This window comes from Cetorhinus maximus, chromosome 2 (assembly GCF_964194155.1).
Source record: "Cetorhinus maximus chromosome 2, sCetMax3.hap1.1, whole genome shotgun sequence".
Lineage (NCBI taxonomy): Eukaryota > Metazoa > Chordata > Chondrichthyes > Lamniformes > Cetorhinidae > Cetorhinus > Cetorhinus maximus.
This window is the reverse complement of record NC_135880.1, coordinates 63,268,640-63,284,446: the sequence shown is the minus strand read 5'-3', so window position 1 is coordinate 63,284,446 and position 15,807 is coordinate 63,268,640. Positions and strand designations below refer to the sequence as shown.

At 39.2% G+C, this 15,807-nt stretch overlaps 1 protein-coding gene across 1 annotated transcript in view; it reads left to right on the top strand.

The window, feature by feature from the left end:
* The window catches only part of skic3 (SKI3 subunit of superkiller complex), a 111,788-nt gene that overhangs the window by 12,626 nt on the left and 83,355 nt on the right, over positions 1 to 15,807 (top strand). The window contains exons 3-7 of the mRNA XM_078565414.1: positions 622 to 765; positions 6,800 to 6,891; positions 8,588 to 8,663; positions 11,521 to 11,661; positions 13,569 to 13,667. Coding sequence (XP_078421540.1) covers positions 622 to 765; positions 6,800 to 6,891; positions 8,588 to 8,663; positions 11,521 to 11,661; positions 13,569 to 13,667 — 552 coding nt within the window. The remainder of the gene's footprint in view (positions 1 to 621; positions 766 to 6,799; positions 6,892 to 8,587; positions 8,664 to 11,520; positions 11,662 to 13,568; positions 13,668 to 15,807) is intronic.

The following is a 15,807-nucleotide window of genomic DNA, read 5'->3' as shown; positions in this document are numbered from 1 at the left end:
CTATCCCGGAGGTGCTTTTACCAAAAACAAGAAGTCATATTTCTTTCGTAATTTTCTTGTTCTGATCACTTCTGACAATGGAATAAACTGATATTTGGACACCTAGTATTGACATCAAGCGGTTTGAGTTAATTACAGCAAAGCTGAATGCAAAGGATAGATTGTCTGTCTGAAAAAAGCACTGTCTGCTGCAAGTGTGAATGGTTTTCATTTTTCATGCCAGCCACAGTTATAGTCTCTGAATAAGATTGGCAATTCATACCACGAGCCCCACAGATTTTGAAATGTGTTATGTTACCACATATTGACTTTGGAAGTCATATGTGACGAGATGGAAATCATACATCCTATGTTTCACCTGGCCTGAATTCAAACCAAGGCCTGAAATGGGAAAGAACATGCATTCAGATTTCAGTTAGATATTATAATTTATAATGGATTATAATATTTATTATACTTCTTTATTATATTGAAAAACAAAGAGTAAAGTTTTAATTCACTTTTATATTTCTATCTGAAGATTATATATGTCTAAATAAAGAATAGCACCAGATTTCTAGTAAGAGCAATTTCTATCTACTCTGAACTGTTATTTCATACATTATGTATTCTATTGTCCAGGCTGTGTTGAAACAAGACAAGAATAATTACAATGCCTGGGTTTTTATTGGAGTTGCTGCAGCAGAGTTGGAACAGCCTGACCAGGCGAAGACTGCATATAAAAAGGCTGCAGAACTTGATCCAGACCAGTTACTGGCATGGCAGGTATATCAGTGATCAAATTGAGTTCTCATAAACAATCCTTTAATGTAAAATTTTATCATAAAATATTTGCGTTTTAGTATTTCCTGCTGCATAAATTTGCTGTAGCTGCATTACATCTACAAATAAAACACAGGTTTGCAAATAGTATGTTTACAAAAAAAAATACATGTGCTTTATTATGTCTCTTTATGTTAGCAGAAAGTTAAGCATTAGTCAAAGATATTCAAAGGCTTATGTATGATAGGTTCAGATATTAATCAAATTTTCATTTAATGCACAAGGGGAAACATGTGGGTTTATTGTATTAATAAGATATTGTGACGACTACATACATCAGACCAGATCCCCTGTGGTATTGCCTTGCAATCTCTGTTATGTGTGACTGTCATCTTATTGTGTATACGCCTGTATCTCCTTTTTGTGTTTTTCTGCTCCTCATGTCTTCTGCTTTTCTTTCCTTTTTCCCTTTGTCAATGTTTCTGACCATGATTGGGGCCATGGTTGAAAATGGGAAGCAGGAGAAAGAATGGTACAGATTAGGGCTGGACTTCAGCAGTTGGGAGAAGGCAGATTGACAGAGGGAATGTGTGGGGAGGCGGCTATGGGTAAGGAGGAGGATTGGATACTAGGTGGTTAGAGATAAGGTAGGTGAGGTTGAATGAGGGCACAAGACCTCTCTATTCGCTGTCTGTTACCCCTGCATATCTTTAGAAGTTCACCCTGGATGGCTCCCATCCTATCCACTGATTTTCAGTAAGTAAAGCTAGTTTTTGGCATCGGCTTAGGAATTGCCAAGTTGTCTTCGTGGTGACTATAAATAGACAATAGCAGTGATTTAAAATCAAATTGCTGGTTCTTAGATTAGCACGAGGAACTGGTGAAGAGAAAACACCACCTGGGCCCAGGTTAGTCTCAGGCTGCTGTGCAGCAATATAGTTTAAAATGTTTCGCCTGACAGAAAACATGGGCCTGGATTTTCTGCTTTGGGTGCAGTAGGTGATCCAGACTCAAGTTGTGCCAGTTTTGAAAAGTTTTTCTTTCCAAGTTTCCACTTGTACTCATTTTCTATATTGCCATATTGAAAAATTGACCATGAACTAGCACAGTTGGGCAGTGTTTTAAAACATAATTTGAACATCTAACCTGTGTCTAATCCAGTGGTTCTTGAATTTTTTTTGGTTGAAGGACCCTTTTTCAAATGGATTTAATCAATGACCACCTAAATTATAATTTTATTATAAACTATTGTTTATAATATGAAAGTGTTGCATGTGAAGAGTAGTAATGCTTTTAAGCAAACAGTATTTACTTTCATGCCACTCTCTATGCTTCTCCACATGTGCTCCCCTCCACTCTGCACCCCGTGTGTGGTGGCTGCACTCCGCTCCCACCTTCTTGCTCACACTTTCACGTTACTTCATTAACCCTCTGGAATGTTTGCATACTCCAGTTTGAGAACCACTAGTCTAGTCCACCACCTGTGAGTAGTCCAATTTTTAAAAACCTATACAGAACAATTTACTAGTTACATTAGTGTACAATAATCAGTTTCTTAATTTTTTTAATTAAAAGCTTTTAAACCATACTACTTAGTGTTCTTGTGTCTAAAATAAAGCAGCTCAATTTTAAGGCTCGTACTTAGCAGAAACTCACAATGATGATTCTGGGCAGGTTGAGTTTCTAGCTCAATGTTTTTTAAACTTGTGTAAAAGATTGTGGAAACTCGATTTGCACTGGACATAATTTGCATTCAATTCCTCAATCTTTTGCACTGTTTAGCCAATTTTGGGCCAATTGTTCTGGAAGTTATTGCAGAGCCTAGTGGAAATACCTGCTCATAATGATGCTCTTTGCGTTTTGTTGGGGGACATGAACTCTGAAATGAAATTTGCATTAACCATATACAACTTTACGTTGGGAAAGTGTGTGAAAGACCCAGAAGTCATTTTGCTCATCAAGTTGTATTTTATACATTTATGTACTGACTCAGTTGTTATAGATGTTTCCTTCTGTACATTCTTCCTGTAAATAACGGATTTACTTTTGGCCTATATGCAATGGTCTGATGGCGTGGTATTTTCTGCCTTGCAAAGAGAATATGGTGGGCATTCCACAAGGTATCGAGGGACTGATATCACAAAAAGCTAATTGTTGATCCTGGGCATAGACTTTAAATATGCTGTGAGCACAAGACAGAAGTATTGCGAGGAAGTCCAAATCACATGGTGTTCATAATTTTTGACAAAATTTTCCATTTTGTCACTTTAGCACTTGTGTCTGTACATAGAGTACATTAATGAATTGTACAGAATTTAACCTAGCAAGCTGTATCATTTTCTATACTCCAGATGTAAAACAGCATAACCTAAACATAGACTTCAATAGCAGTTAATTTACTTTACATCTTCTCCAGATTATCTCCCTAGCTAGGTGAAATTGCTTGATAGCAAAATAACCTTAGTGTTCACGACTGCTAGCTACACTTAAGATTGAAAACTGACTTTTTCATTCATTCATGGGATTTGAGCACTGCTGGCAAGGACAGCATTAATTGCCATAGCTAAGGTAGTGGTGAGCTGCCTTCATAAACCACTGCAGTCCTTGTGGTGTAAGTACACCCACAGTGCTGACGGGAAGAAGTTCCAGGATTTTGACCCATTGACAATGAAGGAGCAGTGATGTAGCTCCAAGTCAGGCTAGTATGTTACTTGGAGAGAACTTAAAAGGTAGTGGTATTCCCATGTGTCTGCTGCCCTTCTTATAGGTAGTGGAATTGACCCTCTGACACTACTTTGAGTGATGTCCTAGGGCTGAGATGATTGGCCTCCAACAACCACAACCAACATGGTTTGTGCTAGCTATGACTCCAATCAGTGCCGGGTTTTCTCCCGATTAACATTGACTTCAGTTTTGCTAGGGTTCCTTGATGCCATAGTTCATAGCACCCTCGCCTTTGAATCAGAGGGTTGTGGGTTCATGTCCCACTCCCGGAAACCAAGAACTGTGATTGTACTCGAAAAGAGTTGCAATCTGTGACTGTTGGTAACTCAAAAGAGTTTCCTTGATGCCATGGGGTGTCAGCTGTGGCTCAGTTCATAGCACCCTCGCCTTTGAATCAGAGGGTTGTGGGTTCATGTCCCACTCCCGGAAACCAAGAACTGTGATTGTACTCGAAAGAGTTGCAATCTGTGACTGTTGATAACTCGAAAGAGTTTCCTTGATGCCATGGGGTGTCAGCTGTGGCTCAGTTCATAGCACCCTCGCCTTTGAATCAGAGGGTTGTGGGTTCATGTCCCACTCCCGGAAACCAAGAACTGTGATTGTACTCGAAAGAATTGCAATCTGTGACTGTTGATAACTCGAAAGAGTTTCCTTGATGCCATGGGGTGTCAGCTGTGGCTCAGTTCATAGCACCCTCGCCTTTGAATCAGAGGGTTGTGGGTTTATGTCCCACTCCCGGAAACCAAGAACTGTGACTGTACTCGAAAGAGTTGCAATCTGTGACTGTTGATAACTCGAAAGAGTTTCCTTGATGCCATGGGGTGTCAGCTGTGGCTCAGTTCATAGCACCCTCGCCTTTGAATCAGGGGGTTGTGGGTTCATGTCCCACTCCCAGAAAACCAAGAACTGTGATTGTACTCGAAAGAAGTTGCAATCTGTGACTGTTGGTAACTCAAAAGAGTTTCCTTGATGCCATATTCTGTCAAATGCTGTCTGGCAGTCACTCCCTCATCTCTGGAAGTCATCTTTTCTTATTTGGACCAAGGCTGTAATAAGGCCTGGAGCCAAGTGGCCCTGGCAGAACCCAAACTGAGCATCGGTGAGCAGCTTATTGATGAATAAGTGTCACTTGATAGCATTATTGATGACACTTTCCATCCCTTGGTTTATGGCTGAGAGTAGGCTGATGGAGCGGTAATTGGTCATGTTGGATTTATCCTGCTTTTTATGGATCGGCCATACCTCAGGAATTTTCCAGATTGTCTTATAGATACCTGTGTTGTAGCTATACTGGAACAGCTTGGCTCAGGGTGCAGCTGGTTCTGGAACATAAGTTTTCAATACTGCAGCCAGGATGTTATCAGGGTCCATAGTCTTTGCTGTATCTAATTTCTTGATATCACGCGGAGTGAATTGAATTGGCTGAAGACCGACATCCGTGATGCTGAAGACCTCAACAATAGGCTGAGATGGATCATCCACATGGTACCTCTGGCTGAAGATGTTTGCAAATGCTTCAGCCTTGTCTTTTGCACTGATGTGCTGGACTCCACCATCATTGAGGATAGGGATACCAGCGGAGCCTCATCTTCCCATTAGTTGCTTCTCTGTTTCTGTGATACTCTTTTCGAGTTATCAACAGTCACAGATTGCAACTCTTTTTGAATGCAATCACAGTTCTTGGTTTCCGGGAGTGGGACATGAACCCACAACCCTCTGATTCAAAGGTGAGGGTGCTATGAACTGAGCTCTGACCACTCAGTTGTCAATTAGCCCATCAAGGATCCTTCTGTTTACTCAAGATCTTTTTAACAGCTGCCGTTCAAAATCAGTATGTAATTTCTCAGATTATCATGTGATCTGTGACCACAGGACTTAACAAGCTATTTGTTTAAGTTAAATATTTCTATCAATACTTAACAAAGGCATTCACTCACAGTGGCGTAAGACAGGGGTTCTCAGTCAGGTGTCCATAATGCCCTAGCGACCTGCACAAAGATTTCAAGGGGTCTGCCAGTGGCTCCCTGTCACCACCGTGGAAACAACTTCATGTACATTTCATGACGATACCCAAAGGTTAATAGTATCCACTGCATTGAGTATTACCTTCCTCCTCTAAGTCACTGATTGACACAATGTATAATATCACTTTAACCCCTGGTGCTGGCTCCACACAGGGCATGAGGAACTGGAATGTGACTGTGTCAAAGGTAACTTTCCTTTGTCCTTCTCAGCCTGTCTGCAGCCTTTGACGCGGTTGACCTCACCATTCTCCTCCAACACCTCTCCACAGTCATCCAGATAGGTGGGACTGCTCTCGCCTAATTCCATCCTCCTCTGATGCCCCTCCATTGTCGTCCAGCTGGGTGGATTGCTCTCACCTAGTTCCATATTAGATTACAATGGTATGCAAGCTTTGACACCTGGCCTATCATCTGAGTGCTGAGGTGTATCTTCTATATATCTATACAAATGACCTGTGCAGTGATTTTCATTTCTTGCATTGTGACATCATAAAGTTCAACTGAAATGATCTCGTGGAGTAATATATTTCATTTATGTAGTACACAAGTCTGTGCTTAAAGGAAAATCAGGTCCCTGCTTACAGCTTTATGTTTCATATTAGCTTCTGTAGTTACAGCTTAGGATAATTGTTATTCTATATTCTTTTCCAGCTATCCATCTGTCGTCTTTAGTAAGAAATTATGTATAATCTTAAATTTTGTCTCCTTTTTTGCATATTGGCTATTGGTTGCTCCATATGTCATCCAGATAGTACCATCCAAACTTATACCTTCAATGCTTCATAAAGTATAATCTCTTAGCACTCTTTTTTTAATACCTCAAAATATTTTTTGAAGATTTTAGTAGGCCAAGGAGGATTTAAGATGAGAGTTTTAAATTGAGGGATTAGGAGACTGGGAGCCACAATAAGATGCGGGTAAAGAGTGAGAGACTTGGTGCAGGATAGGATGTCAAGTCTCGAGATAAAAAAGGCATGGATGAAGGTTTCAGTGATGTAATAAGGGTGTTGGCTGGTGATAGTCAATGGAAGAAGGTATTTTTGTGATGGAGAGGATATAGGGTCAGATGTGCAGCCTAGGTTGAATCAGTTGAAAGTGGTGTATAGTCTGCTTCAAACTGATGGTGTCTAAGGCATACAACAGCACATGCCCACCACTCCCCTACCCAAAAAAAGTTCAGTATTTGTTTTAAAGGAGTAAAAATGTCAATACATTTTTCTCTGTAAATTCTAATCATTTTTGTTTGTGTATGCACTGAGGATGAATTAAAGATAATTATGTCTTTTCAGGGGCTACTAAATCTGTGTGAGAAGAATGATACATCTGACAACAAGCATGAGTTGTTGGGAATTTACGAAAAGCTAATGAAATTGTATGAAAGGTAACCTGTTTGAATTTATTGAACTTTTATTTGTAGTATTTTTTTTGTTTCAATATCAAATTTCTTTTTAAAAAAAAAAGGTTTTCAGATACAGTTGTCCAGCATATAAGTAAATGGAAGTGTGACTTCAAACAAATTACTGATTTTAAGCCTTTGTTTAAACAATGTATTTTAATTTCCAATTCTTGCCATTACTCAATTCTCTTTTTGTTATGGAGTAAATAGCTGAATCTGATTACTGGCCTTTTGCTCCTGATTTATTAATGCAACCTGCCAATTTCCACAGAACTTTTTCCAAAGGAAGCAATATGATTCAATTTTTGTACTTTCAGATTCTCCTTTTAACATTGTGGAGTGAATTCACAGGCTGGGAGGAGCACTTGCTATATGGGTTTGTTCTAAAGTCAAATTTGCAACTACCATCCCAGATTATGGATATTCTCCCCCCCCCCAAAAAAAGGAAAGGTCTCCATTTGCCTGCAGTATGAAAATTACAGTGGTACCCTAATACAGGTAGCCTCACCACTTGGACTGTACAATCACATTTCAGGCATTGCTGGCTTACATAGACCTTCTATTAAAATTAAGAACAGTCTTGGCCAGAATGGGAAAGTCACAAACATGACTTTGTGAACTGCACCTGACTGATTTTTGGAATAAAAATGGGATATAATATGACATGTTTGTTTTCACGCCAGTGTTTTAATATATATGCTCTGTTTACCTTGCAAAGTTGCCAACAAGTGAACCTTCCCTTGTTAGCTGGGAAGGCCTGCGGCCAGACTAATAAGTTGAAAAGATGAACTTGTAATAATTGTGCATATAAAGATCACACACATCTCTCAAATGCACCTTTCATTTTGTTAATGAGTCTATCTCACAATGCTCACAAGTTAACTGGCTGATGCTATGGGCCAATTCAAAGTGTTACAGAAAATTGGAAAAAATATCGAGGGAGGCATACTTACTGTAGCTCAGGATGGCATGAAGTTTTAAATGTAATTCTGAGAGATAGGGGAACATTCAAGCAGCTTCCTGTTTTCTTTGGCATGTAGATGAGAAAATGATTCTGCCCTGGGAGCATGGTATGAGGGGGTAAAAAACAGCATGGAATTCCCTGGAAAATATTTCATTTGCAAGAGCTTAGTTATATTTTACTGTTGGAGGAAGAGGATTTTTGTATTATATTATAGACTGGATATTAGTTGGAAGCATCTTTGAAACAGTACTTGGTTTTTTTGGGTTGAATGTTTTAGTCCATGTTATAATTACCTATAAATATTATTTATAATTACCCTATAACCAGGGGACACAGTCTCAGAATAAGTGGCAGCCATTTAAGACTGAGATGAGAAATTTCTTAGCTCAAAGGATGGTGAATTTTTGGAATTCTCTACCCCAGAAGGCTGTGGAAGCTCAATCATTGAACATGTTCAAGACAGAAATTGATATATTTCTGGATACTAAGGAAAAATGACATAGAAGTAGATGTTTAGTCAAGATCTGTTTGAATGGTGGAGCAAGCTCATTGGGCTGAATGGCCTACTCCTCCTATTTCCTTTTTGTTCCTATGTACAGTTTCTTCTGCTTTTCCACTCTCTAAACAAATTCAAATGTTGATGTAATTTATTTTCAAGTGCCCTATTATTTGATAGCATGACCATAACATTTCAAATATCATTTTCCTGTTTTATAGTTCAGATAAACAGAAATGGCATGAAGTCTGCCTAAAGCTAGTTACTCTCTATCATCAAGAAAATAAATATCTAGAGGTGAGTACATTTAGATATCTGTGGATTAGAATAACTTTCAAGTGCATTTTCTACTTTGTTATGGAGTATCAGTGCATTTTAGCAATTGGAAAGATCAGCATAAAATGATTGCAGATAACAATGTTTCTCTCCTGCCCTTGCTCACTCACAATTGCTATTGTTATTGTTTATGTGTGTTCAGGATGTTTGTGATGCTGACATTTATTGCTTATTTCTGGTTGCCTTCAGAAGTTGTTATTAGGTCTTCTCCTTGAACTTTGTGGTGATGGTTCTTACCGGATGGTGCTAGGAAATTCCAGAATCTTGACCCAATGATCATGAGGGATCTGTTATACAGTGAAAATCATGTGCAATTTGGAGGGGGAGATAGAAGTGATGGAATTCCCACACCAATACTTGTTCTTGTTGTTTCTGGTAGCAGAGATCACACGGGAGGAAGGAGCTGTTGTAGGAAGTTTAGTGAATTGCCACTATGGTGGAAGGATTGGGGCTTAATCCAATGGTACAGAGGTCAATCAAGTGAACTGTTCCTATCCTGTGTTAACAGGATCCAAGCCAGTTGGTGAAGTCAAAACCAAGACACAGAGCTTGTCTTTACTGAGGGAGTTTATTGACTTTGTTTAGTCTCAACACTCCTGACACAGATCCAGTGTCCCAGCTGTCCCTATTTATACACTTTTGAGCAAATCAAATGAAGGCGATGGCCCCTAAGGGGCACCATAACAAAACTAAAACTCCAAAGGAAAATTATCTAACTAAATTTAAAATGTGGTCTTGGGGGCTGATGATGCACTCCAGCCGTTGCGGTGCCGATCAGTCGTGGAAGGCCTTATGCACGCCAATGGACACTGCGTGCTCCCTCTCCAAGGGAGCATAGCCATGGAAGAGGGGCAGGCAGTCAGGCCAGACAACTCCCTCGACCACCTGCTGCCTGGACCTGTTAATGGTTCCCCCTATTTATACTCTGAGTACCAATAACATACATTTAACAAATTAACCAATTAAGGAAAAAAAAACACTTAAACCAATTGATAGTCTGTAAGGGGCACTGAAACTAAAAAGGAACAATGCCAAATTAAATTATAATGTCATTTTGGGGGATAATGTTGCACTCCAGACCCTGCGGAAGCCCACCGGAAAGCCTCAGGTATGCCAGTGGACACCACATGCTCCCTCTTCAAGGATACCCAGCCGCGAACATAGCCACAAAAGAGGGACAGACATTTGGTTGGACGACCACCAATGCTTTGACCTGTTAATGGCGTCCCCTATTTATACTCTTTTTTGATGAAACAAATACCAATAAAACAATAAATATCAATAAATCAGAGGGGATAAATAACCCCTGATTGGGGCACTGTAACTAAAACAAAACATCAAGGGAAACTTACAAAATCAAATCAAACTGCTGTTTCTGGGGATTAGTCCCCTATTTATATGTGCTCAAGGCACTTAATTAAACAATGCCCTTCACCTGTGTAGCTTAACAATATAATTAACATACTAGTTGGTATCAAGCTTTTTGAATGTAGTTAGAGCTGTAACCTAGGTGAATGGTGAGTAATCCATCACATCCCTAAATTACACCTTGTAGTTGATCCAGAGACTTTGAGGCATCAGGAGATGAGCAGAGTACCCAGCCTCTGCTCTGATATTATATCCATGTGTGGCTTTTCCAGTTAGGCACCAGGTCAGGAACAACAGCACCCCTCGCCCACAACCCTTCTCCAGCTGTTGCTGAAGAATAGGAATATTAAGTGCTATTTATCAACCCAAACCTGGATCTTATCCAGGTCGTACTGGCATTGGTTTCTTTGATATCAGAGGGGCTGTGAATGAAGATGGACTCTGGAACTGCCTACCAATAGCCCACTTTTGATGTTATGATGGAGGGAAGACCATTCAGGCAGCAGCTGAAGATAGTTGGGCTAAAGTCACTTGCCTGAGGATGTCCTGCAGCAATGTCTTGTCAATGTAATCACTGAACTCCAACAACTACAGCCATTTTCCTTTAGATCAGGTTTGAGTCCAGCCACTGGAGATTTCCCTTTGAGCCCAATTACTTTATTTTTTCTGAGGCTCCTTGATGCCATTCTCATTTTAATGCTGTCTTGATATTAAGAGCAGTTGCTCTCGCATCTGTTTTTGTCTCCAGCTAAGGCATGTGAAGATAATTCAACTCCAGCTACCAGCTTCCAATTGAGAATTAATTGATAAAATGCTGTTATCACTGTCATTAATTGCAAAATAATGATTCGCCACTGTCATTAATTGCAAAGTGATAACTCAGTTATACTATTTTGTTTCCTGAAGGTAGGACTTACAGAGAATGCAGAAATGAGTAGGCAATGGTCCAAGTTTATTTTAAGAATCTGAATCTTTTCCATGCTAGTCGTAGTTTTCTCTTCTATTCATAGGGCATTACCGCGCACAGACACACCATTTGCACTATTACATTTTTTCTCATGCTTTTTAACTTGAGCCATCTAGTCTAATCCCATTCTTCTGCTCACTCCCCATATGCTGTAATATTTCTGTTTTTCAACAGCATAATTCCCTTTGAAAATAAATTTTGGATGCTGTGCCAACAGTAGTTTGAGGAAGAGAATTCCACATTCTAAGCTCTAAATTTTCCTAAGCTCTAAGTTTTCCTAGTCTCCTGTTTAATTCTTCTATGATTATGATTTGGTAACAGCATTAGTCAGAAAGATGGTAACAAGACAGTACAAAATTTAAGATAAACATTCACAATCTTGTATATTTATCATCACTTCTTAAAATTAGTAAAGTAGCCCTAATTCCTCAAATTCTCTTCTGAACTGTAATTCTCCCATTCCTGATGACACCCCTGTTGCAGGTTGCCAAAACATGGAGTCGATTAATACAGCTAAAACAACACGAGGGAGCTGGGAAACAAGAGCTCCATCAATTGTGGAAGAAGATGATCCAGTTGCTTGCAGACAAAGTAGAGAGTCAGGATAATGAGACCCAACAACTGGTAAAGACTTAATAAAATGCCTGTTATCAGTAATTACCTTTCATAAGTTTTCAAATGAATAATATACTACAGGAAACTGTTGTATTAATTTTCCTTCAGAGGTAAAATATGGAAGTTTATCTTCGGGGAAAAAAGCTTAACTCAGTTATCTTCCTGAATAGAATTGAAATATATGGTTTCTGTTTTTAGAAACCACCAAACATTACATACAGTAACTAAAATTAGGGAAAGATACCCTTCTGGAATGGAGAATTGGTCTCCTGGTCTGGAAAACCAGGAGAAAAGTATTTAGCTTTCCCTGGGTACTTTCACTTCTTGTGGGCCAGAGATGGGCTTGAAAGGTGAACTCTCAGGGAACTCACAGTAATGATTAATTTTGTTTATTGTTCCGTCCTCCAATGCAATATCCCCAGCCCCAATCTTAATATGATCTGTTCTGCAGTTCTGGAATGTAATGATGGCTGTACCTACCCTATTGTTTTAGAAGAAACTGGCATGCAGCTGCAGAACAGATTGTTGAATTTAATAAGTTGTTCTTCATTCGACAGCCATCTTTTGACAGAAATAGGTGGTCAGTTGGGACTGTGCATATTCAGAATAGGCTGCTCAATATGATTTCTATATATAATAGAAAAATGTTACATTTCAAAGAAGAATTTCAGAAGTGTAGAGAAGCATTTAAGTTTTTTCTTGGGAAAAGAAGGTAAAGATACTGCTAATGGATTAAATGGGCAAATGAGCCTTATCGAGCGAAATCTAGCCAATCAAAACTCAACTTCAGTAATATTCAGTTGGATCTTTTCATGTACTCTGGCCACTTACCTATAGCATTGAAATCCGCACAGTCTGATTAACTGACAATGATGGTTCTCTAACTTTGATAGAGTTTTATTACCTTGAGTGCTCTATCCCAAGTACTTGCTTTCATATGGAATCAATGAGTCTTGAAATTGCAAACAAATTTCAAAAATCCTAGTTTTACAAATTGTATGTGTCATGTGCTTATGTAGGTGGCATGAAACAGTGAGCAGTAAAGCATTAACGTTTGCAGACTGTCTCCAGGACTATGTCGATACAGTTCACACCCTTAGCTGAAACTTGATTTTTTTTTTTTGCCATTGTACTGAGTCAGAGGTAAAACCTCTATGACTTATTACAATGACACCAAAAATCCATTATAGCTGTTGAGACAGGTTTTTACTTTAAACCAATAAACACCGCAAGTTGTGCTATTTAGAAAGGAGATTATCAGATGAGGTCAAAACACCTGCTTTAGGATGGTGAAAGTAAATCTGATTCTGATTTTACAACATAGAGTTCGAAAGTGTAATTTATAGATTTGAAGGCCCTAAATAGGAACTACAGATTAAGGGTAATTCATTATTGTTGAATAATTTTTTTCAGTTGTAAGTGCCCTTTCAGCCTCGGCTCAATGGTGGTAATTCTGCTTCTGAGTCAGAAGGCTGTTCTTGGATTCGAGCTCCATTCTAGAATTTGAGCATATAATCTACACCAACACGTTAGTGCAGTACCAAGTGAGTACATCATTGTTGGAGCATCTTTAGGATGAAACATTAAACTGAAGCCCTATATGCCATTTCATTTGCATGTGAAAGATCTCGTGGCACATTTTGAGGGAGTTGTCCCAATGCCCAGGTCAACATTTAACCTTAATTCAATACCTCTAAAACAGATTCTTAGATCATTTATATTTTTGTGAAACTTTGCCAAGTGAAATGTGGCTGCTGATTTTTACCTACATTATATGAGTGATTATACTGCATAAGTACTGTATTAGCTGTGTCGTGCTTTGGAACATCCTGAGGTTGTGAAAGATGTTAAATAAATATAATGGTTTTCTTAATTTTGCTCATAATGTGTTGCTAATTTTCCCTCTTTTTGTGTAGTTGGTAACTGCTTTTGAAAATGTCCTTTCATCTATGGACAAGATTCCAAGTGATAGCCATCAGAAACTTTCCACTGACTACATTAAAGTTCTGTCAAAAGTAAGCGTTTTTTTTAACTCATTCATGGGATATGGTCATCACTGGCAAGAGCAGCATTTATTGCCCATCTCTAATTGTTCCTTGAGAAGGTTATGAGCTGCCTTCTTGAACCTTTGCAATCTTTGTGGTGAAGGTAGTCCCATAGTGCTGTTAGTGTTCCAAGATTTTGACTCAGCGACAACGAAATAAAACACTATTTCCAAGTCAGGATACTCTGGGGAACTTAAGAGATGATAGTGTTCCCATGCATTTGCTATCCTTGTCCTTCTGGGTATTAGGGATTGTGGGCTTGGGAGGTGCTGTCAAAAGCCTTGGCAAATTGCTGCAGTGCATCTTGTAGATGGTACACACGACTGCCATTTTACATTGGTGGTGGATGTGATGCTGCTCAAGTGGGCTGCTTTGTCTGGATGGTGTTGAGCTTCTTAAATGTTATTGAGTATCCAGCCTCTGACCAGCTGTTGTAGCCAAATTAGTCATCTGACTTGCCTGGTTAAGTTTCTGGTCATTGGTGACTCCAGGATGTTGTTGATAGGGAATTAGACAATAGTAATTCCATTTGAATGTCATGGAGAGGTGGTTAGATTATCTCATTGGATATTACCTGGTACTTGTGTGGTGCAAATGTCACTTCCCACTTAACAATCCAAGGTTGATTTGATTCAGGACTTGCTGATTGTGGGCATGGACTGTTTGAGTATTTAAGGAGCTGTGAGTGACACTGAATACAGTGTAAACATTGGCGAAAATCCCCACTTGGGAAGTTATGTTGGATGGAAGATCATTGATGAACGAGCTGAAAGTTTGAGCCTATAAGTTCCTGCATCGATGTCCTGGGGTTAAGGAGAATGGCTGTCAGCAACCACGTCATCTTTCTTTGTTACTACTTGAGTCAGTGGAGAGTTCTCCCCCATTCCCATTGACTTCAATTTTATTAGGGTTCCTTGGTGCTACACTCAGGCAAATGCTACCTTGATGTCAGGGGCAGTCACACTTGCCTCAACTCTTGAGTTCAGCTCTTTTGCCCATATTTGGACTAAAGCTGTAATGAGGTCAGGAGTAGAGTGGCCTTGGCAGGACCCAAACTGAGTGTCAGTGAGCAGGTTTTTGTTGAGTAAATGCAGCTTTATAGCACAGTTGTTGACCCCTTCCATCTGTTTGCTAATAGTTGAGAGAAGACCAAATAGACAGTAATTGTGAATAGAGCATATCTGACCAGTTTTCCTCGTTGGGTAGATGTCAGTATTATGGCTGTACTGCAATAGTTTAGCACTGAAAAAGCAAGTCGCAATCATAATTATGGTTTGTTTTGCACAAATTTAATACTCATGGATATTCAAGTTAATGTGTGGAAACCTCAAAAGGGTCAAATTGAGAGCAGTGTTTTAAGAATTCTGTATTAACATGTTTGCATGTCATCTGTTTTTGCTATGTATTTGCATATGATTTTTGGAAATGTCTGAAGATTTTCAGTGATCACTTACACAAAGGTTGAAAACTACTGCATTTGCATATAGAAGTTCCATGGAATATAAATAGTATTTTATTTGTGACATGTCTTTGCTATTTGATTTGTTATTCAAAAAAATAATTAATTTAGTCATTTGGCAGTACAGAACTTGAGTATTGCTGAATAAATAGACATGCTATTGAAGCTTTTCATCTTGCACTCATCAGGACAGATGCAAGAATGCCAAATTTCAAAGGAACAACAATTTATACTGCAGGAGAAAAGGATGCTGATTGGTTGGCAAATCAGTTCTGATCGGCCGACACATTGCCATGGTGAATGCACCAGGGAGCTATAGTCCCCCATGCTTTTGTTTATTCAAAAACAGTGCAATGTTTGGACTTATTTCTTTTGTCTGTAGAGGACAAGTCCTTGCATATGAATATATGTAGCTTCTAGCAAGCGCAAGTGAATTACTTTGCGAACCAGATTGACAATCCTCAATTGGTGGTTAGTGCAATTCTTAGCACACTTGGGATTGTTGAGCTTATGCTTCCCAATCACAGAATCACATCTAACATTAGAAATTAGTTCTGAGTTTTGCAAGCATGAGTTGTATGAGTACGGTCAGTACTCTGCCTATTGCGAACAGCTCAAGGGAGGTGCTGTTTGATACAATCCGCCAGTTGT